A 7,149-nucleotide genomic window follows, 5' to 3' on the forward strand; every position below is an offset into this window, starting at 1 on the left:
CCTCACTCTGTACAACAGGCCGAGTGAACAACTCTTGATGCCAACACAAAATGAACTCAGTGGGATCTTTGGAGGTTCTTAGTCTCATAATGTTTTATCAGGATTTTTCTTTACTTTTTATATTACAGGACTTTTGCTTTTATATTATGTCTACCAAGTTTGTGAGTTTTCTCTTGTTGTTTTTTTATTATTATTAATTAATTTCTTTATTAGTTTAGTTATTGTTTAAGGATAAGGAGAGGTAAAGGGAAGAAGACTGAGAGGAGAGGAGAAATAGGAGCTTATCATTGTGCCATCCCCACCCCAGACAAAGACGACAGATATGAGGGAAGGGGAAAGAACCTGAAGCAGACAAAGCCAGTTTTGTGTTTTCATGGTTCCTATCATTCTGAGAAATCAACCATTGTATTTTGTTATACTTTCTTCTATAAATTCTTATGGTTAACTATGGTAATAATTTTGAAAGGCACCCCTGACTCTGAAATAATTACAAACACATCATACTTAAAACCACCTCAGAGTTCACTACCCACAATTCTTTTTCAAGTATAAGGTTTTAATCAATGTCTCTTGCTGACAAAAATAAAAAAAAAAAACATGTTCCAGGTGTTCAATGAAGAAGAAGACAATTCAGAAATAAATCATTTTATCGATATCTTACTATACAGAAAAAGGGCATATAATGGCTGGGACAAGGGAGACTTTTCTTCTTATACACATCAATACAGAGAACACAACTGCAGACATAAAATAAAGTTCTTTTGTAAATAAAATATCTTCTGCACGACAGGGACTTATGTGGTATCAGACACCTTTATATACACTATGGCTATTTCATAGATTTGGGAATCCACAGGAATACGGCCCTAGAGACATGTGGCATGCAGGATGGATATATTGGTTTATGATGACAGTCTCAACCAAACAAGATCAAGAGTCCTAGGCTGGACCAGAGTACATGAGGCTTTCAACTAAAAAGAAAACAAGGTTTTAAGACTGGAAGGAAAATAAGCATTGAAAAGTCTGTTCATTCTTCCCTGTGTTGTCTTCTCCTTCTCTTCAGTCACCTCTCATGGGTCCATGGTGCCTTGTAGCCTGAGTGTACTGAAACCCCCTTCATATTCACAGGATCTGTGTCTATGTTGTTCACTTTAGTTTTAACTTTTAGAGCATGTGAAAGAACCGCACAAGACATTTGTATCTATTGTGCAGGCATGGAAAGGACAAGAAGGAAAGAAGTGTCACCAAAATTGTCATTTTTATGGATGCTAAATTGGCCAGGACCTTTGTCTCACTCAATGTATATCAATGTTTTTTCCATTCATTGGGTCATGGAACCGTCCAGACTCTGGCAATGAGGGTGATAACTGAAAAAATAGCCCAGAGGTAGAACATCCAGGTTTACAGTTGCAGAACAAGGCCACTGGCTATTCTGTCCTGAGAGAACTTACTTATAAAGGCAAAACTGTCTTTCTGACTCAACAAGACACCTATTCCCAAAGTCCCATTGTTCTCAATGTTACCTTCGTTCTCCTATATCCAACTCAGCAAACATCATTTGCATTCTAAACTTGAGCTGAGCCTGAAGCCACAAGCTCTGAGCGTCCAAAATGAGAGATGTGTCCCAAGCCTTCCAGTGCTTCAAATGCAGAAGTTAGGTTTCTCTATTTAGCGCTGCCTCCTCTGACAAAGACACAGTCGGGATCCCATGCCATAAACACAGCGCTCTCCACATCTAGGGCACATATGTGTAGCAAAGGAGATGCACTTGGGCTGCCTTATGACCCTGAGTCTATCTATTTGCTCAGCACAGAGTTGGACAAATCTTTCTATGGAGACATAACCGAACTCATCATAGCACTCGAGAGGGGCAGGGTACTTTTCCAAATTCATCTTGCTCAAGTTGGCTGTGTGCTGCAAAAGGTCCCTCAGGATGGGCATGGAGAATTCATTGCAGTAGAAATTGACCTTGCACAGCTGGGAGCACTTGCTGAGGGCAGGTATGAGCACAGTGAGATGAGAGTCCTTCATCCTACAAGCCTTCAAGTCCAGGGACAGCAAAGTATCTGCCACATTCTCTAGGAGGACTCGGAGAGGCATAAGATCCAAAGCCTTTAAGGGCACACCTTTCATGTCCAGATGTTTCAGCTCAGAGAGCTTTGAACACTCAGAGAAGTAGTTCAGGTCTGCCTGTGAAATGTGGCAGTAAGTGATGGACAGGGTCTCCAACGGGGTCGTCAGGCATCTAGGGATAGAGACCAGGAGGTTAGTTCTGGAAAATGATGTTGGGGAGTATAGGGTGGCATTTACACAGAGGTAGAAGCAGCCCAGTGACCCAAGGTAGATTCAAGGGCATCATTTTAAATGCTTCCTGTTCAAATCTCCTCTGTCAAGACAAACTCAAACTTCTTCTCATGGCCTCACTCTCAAGCACAAAACCATTTCAGCACATTTTCAGCCCTGAAAGCACACATAAAGAGTTCCAAAACATGAAAGTCCTGGCAGGCTCTAGGTACACTTCCTGTGTGCTCACTGCACTCTGCATCCCATCAATGTCTCTGCACAGTCACACTTGTAGTAATTTAACATCCTCACTATCCCCCTTGTCTCAGGCACTCAGCTCTACTTAAGCTCAAAACCAGTCACCCATAGGAAATTCACGGAAGCTGAGGCTGTTCTCACAGACCTGAGTTCAGAGCTCCCCTCAACCACTGTGCTTGTGTGTCCACCAATTCCTCACTACACTCTCCCCTTCCTGTTCCCTTTCCATTGGACTGGTGGACATCATTCCAAGAAGAATTAAATCCCATCCTTACCAAAGATGACCTTCAGTCTTCTGATTCTTGATAGCTTATTTGACATGGTGATTCAATATTCATAGAAACAACATATAACTTCTGTACTCTAGAGGCCTAAGTGTTTGTTCCCATTCATGCACAGGTCTCATAAATGACGAATCCTTAAAACTACATATAAAGGTCAGCTCTAGTAGCTGACACAGCTCTCTATCCTTGCTTACCTGAGGACCTGATTGATGCGGTCTCTGAGAAAGTAGACGCTCTTTAAGGAGAGGTGCTGAAGACAGTTGAATCTGGAGAACTGAGAAATGAACTTGTTGATACACTTGTCTTCCCTGTCTGTTGTCCTGTTGCTAATCTTGAAGACACTCGTGGAGATAGGTGCCAGTAAGAGTTTGTGAAGATTTCTCATCTCGCCCAGGCAAGGAGCAAAGGCCGCCAGCAAAAACACATTCCAGTGTGTGTTCAGTTCGAATACCCGGATATGCTCTGGATGAAAAACATTCAGGATCTCTTTCATAATATGGATAGGCTGAGCCCAGATGGTCATCTCTGGACAGCAGAATTGGATGGAGCCCTTTCTTTGGTGGGCCCACTGCAAGAAGCATCTTTGTTCTTCATCTGCACGCAGCCTGAAGCAAAGGTCAGCTACCACCTTCAGGCGCCGCCTTAGTGCATATCTGGGAAGGACCTTCACTACTTGCTGCTCATCTGTGGTCTCTGCTGAACAACCACCATCCTCCGCACCAGCCCATATGCTCCAGAATTCATGGTGCTTCTTCCTCAGGTCAAGAACCTGAAGTTTTCCCCTCCTGTGGGTAAAATATGTGAAGTGTTAGCTACATGGGAAGACCCCACACAGACTCAGCATTTCCTCCACATCTGTAAACTCAGCCCTAAGTCCTGCCAAGGTGGGTGTTTTTTTCAGCAGCCGCTTCCCGCCCTGCAGAAGCTTTCCCTGAGCTGCACAGATAGCTCTGGTAACTTTCCTTTCTCTAAGTAACTCAGTTTCTCCTTAGTCCCATTACTAGTGATTGGGGGAGGCCAAGGATGGCTCATTTTCCTATGTGGCTACATCTGCTATATCTCTGATATAGGCAACATTCCTTAGGACAAGCAATGAGCAGCTTACAATATCCCTGCATCCCTATCCAATGATGGATCAGGAGCCTCTGATCCACTCAAGAAGAAGCCATTCTCCCTGACCCCACAATCTCTTCCCTCTTATCCATAGGCTCCATTCCACAGTACTGGCTTATCGCTTACCTGGGGTGAAACTTTCTTTGCAGCCATGTATCTACTCCTGCTAGAACTGCCTGGAAGGTTTCCAAGTCAGGGGTCTTCATCAATGCCCCCACAGGGAGACAGGGGAAAGGCCAGGCTGCCACCATTGCTTTCACAGTTGTAGTGTGTCTGCCAGTCAAGGCCTCCTTGAACAGTGCTGGGAAGAACACCATGGGCAGTTTGTCCAGAGCTGACATGTCCAAGGTCTCATCTCTCAGCAAAGCCTGCATTGCCAGCTTCAGGAGTGTGGGAGGAGTCTGAGCACTCATCCTGGAAGGTCTTCAGTCAGAAGGATCCTGGGGAGGCATTTAGGGGAGAATACATTTTCAACATCAAGTTTAGAAAACCCCCTCACCATCAGAGGAACCACTCAAGGTCAGGCAAATTACTGCTCGGACAGTGGTGGAGAAATCAGCCTAAGCCATTGTCCTCATAGAAGGTCTCAAAGCAAACTCCATCACTGACAAGCACACCGAAGATTACACATTCCCCAGTGTTCCATCCAACCCTTACCAATGCCAAACTCAATCCCATCCCCATTGGGCAGGGGTCCCCTGCAGTCTGAAAGCTGAGTACCACCTTTGTGTGCAAACCAGACATAGATCATGTCTCAAGTCCTGGGACAACAGAGCATGGGGAGCTTACACACCCATCCTACCCATACTTTTTCTAAAACATGGAAACTGCCTGTGAAAAAAATGAGATGATCATGGAAATGGGGTTGATACTCCATCCTGTATTAATTAAAGTTGTGTCAAAAATCTGATTTTAAATCTAAACCTTCTCTTCAGTAGGTTCGTCTGAATGAAAAATATTGTCACAGAAAGCCATGAAAGAGAACTATTCACCATTCCGTGGTAAGAATGAAGTTTAACACTCCTCAGTGATTGGTTCCTGGCTGGTGGAATGTAAGAAAGGACTCATTTTCTCTAAGAGGCTGGCCACCTGAAGTTTGGTCATGTTCCAGTGAGTATAATGGCCACAAAAACTGAATTATTTTTTTGGTTGGTGGGACTTGGGGAGGTTGACCTGGATAGACTGGGAAGTGAGTTTGCTCAGGGTTCAATGATGTGAAATTGCCCAATAATCAATAAAAATATTGCAAATTTTTTTTAGTTCTTTTTTTTTCCAATGCAGTTTATTCAGGAACCTTGAACAATCATCTGACCCTGGGGAAAGCCAGCCCACAGCTTAAATAGCATCTGGGTAGCCAAACCCAGGATGCCACATGGGCAATGCAGATAGGTCCACATACATGGAAGCAAGCCAGATCCTCAGCCTTAGCCAAATGTGGAGTTGTTTGTGCAAATATTGCAAATTTTAAAAGTAGTTTTAAACCGTATACATCCAGAAAAAAAAAAGGCTTTAGAAACTTAAGTAAGTAAATAAATAAACAAATGAATAAATAAATGACTTCCCCATCTTGGGCCTAACCTCTCTGTTTCAGGGGCCCTGTCCCTTTGGATCAAAGTGACTTACCTGTTCTGAGCACTGATGAGCACAGGGTCTCTGGATCCCAACAGAGCCAGGCTGTCACCACAGTCTTCAAGTCACTGAGGCAATGACTCCTCTGTCTTCCTTGAAGCCTTTATATACCACCCTGCCAGCCCCTCCCTATTGCAGCCACACCTACAACCACAAGCTGCCATCTGCTTGCATATTTGAGTCCACACACTTAATCCCACCTTGGGTTCTCTCATTCTCTAGATTGAACCAAGCATTCTGGGTCAATGTAAACACAACACACAATAGGATAAAAATCATGAGTCCACTTACTGACTAGTTCCTGAACCTTGAATTTTATGATTTGCTTGCTTATTCATTTACTCTTCTATTTGCTCTTGTTCTCCTTGCTTTTGAATTGTGTTCTGACAACATTGTTCTGTAGGTAAGGTTAATTTGGAATTCCAATTCACAGGGATCCTCCTGCCTCAGCCTTCCTGCTTGGAGGATTACTATATGAGCCAACTACCCTGGCTGGGATTATACATTTGTGACCAGCATGGTTCAGAGTGGGAGTCAGCAGGATGCAGGAAGTGTTCACATGTTCCTGAAAATATACACTTACTTGTCTACTCTGCAATCAAGAGCTGAGCTTCATGCTTTGCCAATCTTTTTGTTTGGTAGCTACTCAGAGACTTACATCAATTAATAATGTTATTACGTCAGGAATAGCCACACAGTGACCATTCCAACACCACACTCAGATTACATCATTTTGACCAGCTAAACATAATCGATTATGTTCCAAGTGTATGGCATTGTATCTAGGAGGCTAGGCAAAGCACTTTAAGCTAATTGGCTAGGATTAGGGTAGGGGATGTCATGGGTGCTTTCCAACTATCTAGAAATAAGGAATATACCAGGCTGTTGTGATCTTTAACACAAGCAGAACATGCATTTGCCATCTATTGTTTTATTACTTTATATTACATCTATTACTTTATATTACTTTGCTTGTATGTTATATCTACCAATTTTATGGTTTTCTGTTATTGTTCTTTATTTAGTGTTTTTGTATAAGGAGAGGAAATGGGAAGAAGAGGGAGTGGAGAGGAGAAATAGGAGCATGGTGTTGCCTCCCCCCACCAAGTGATAAACGTCACAGATGAGGGAATGGGAAAAAAACGAAGGCAGAGAAAGCCAGTTTTATGTTTTCATTGGATTCATGTATGTGCCAAAGTGTCTTCCATCTGCATCTACATGACTCATGCTTTTTTTTTTTTTTTTTTTTTTTAAGATAGGGCTCTTCTGTGTAGTCTTGGCTGCCCTGGATCAGACTGGTTTTAAACTCAGAGGATCTGAGTGTCTCTGTCTCCTTAAGTGCTGGGATTACAAAAGAGTCTTACTGTGCCCATCTCCTCATGCTCTATATTTGAATTTTTTTCCTCTGTTGGTTTGTTTATTTTCTCCTATTCCAATTTGTTTGTTTTCGTTTTATTTTCTTATAATTCTATTTCTGTTTCTATGTTTTGTGTTGGACTTTCAAAACATGGTTTCTCTCTGTAACTCTGGCTGTCCCGGAACTTACATTGTAGACCATGCTGGACTCAACTCACAGAGATCT

General features: G+C 42.8%; 1 protein-coding gene across 2 annotated transcripts; it reads right to left on the bottom strand.

Moving 5' to 3' along the window:
• Positions 1-1,536: 1,536 nt before the first annotated feature.
• Positions 1,537-4,351, bottom strand: LOC132652820 (PRAME family member 12-like). 2 transcript variants are annotated; one of them, XM_060378742.1, is made up of 3 exons: positions 4,065-4,351; positions 3,020-3,610; positions 1,537-2,245 (listed from the first exon to the last, which is right to left on the bottom strand). In XM_060378742.1, exons 1-3 carry the CDS (start codon positions 4,349-4,351, stop codon positions 1,669-1,671), a joined length of 1,455 nt encoding a protein of 484 aa, XP_060234725.1. In that variant the 3' UTR covers positions 1,537-1,668. The 2 variants fall into 2 exon arrangements, with proteins under 2 accessions (XP_060234725.1, XP_060234726.1); XM_060378743.1 differs by lacking the exon at positions 3,020-3,610.
• Between the last annotated feature and the right edge of the window lie 2,798 nt (positions 4,352-7,149).

This window comes from Meriones unguiculatus, chromosome 3, assembly GCF_030254825.1.
Source record: "Meriones unguiculatus strain TT.TT164.6M chromosome 3, Bangor_MerUng_6.1, whole genome shotgun sequence".
In the NCBI taxonomy this organism is placed as follows: domain Eukaryota; kingdom Metazoa; phylum Chordata; class Mammalia; order Rodentia; family Muridae; genus Meriones; species Meriones unguiculatus.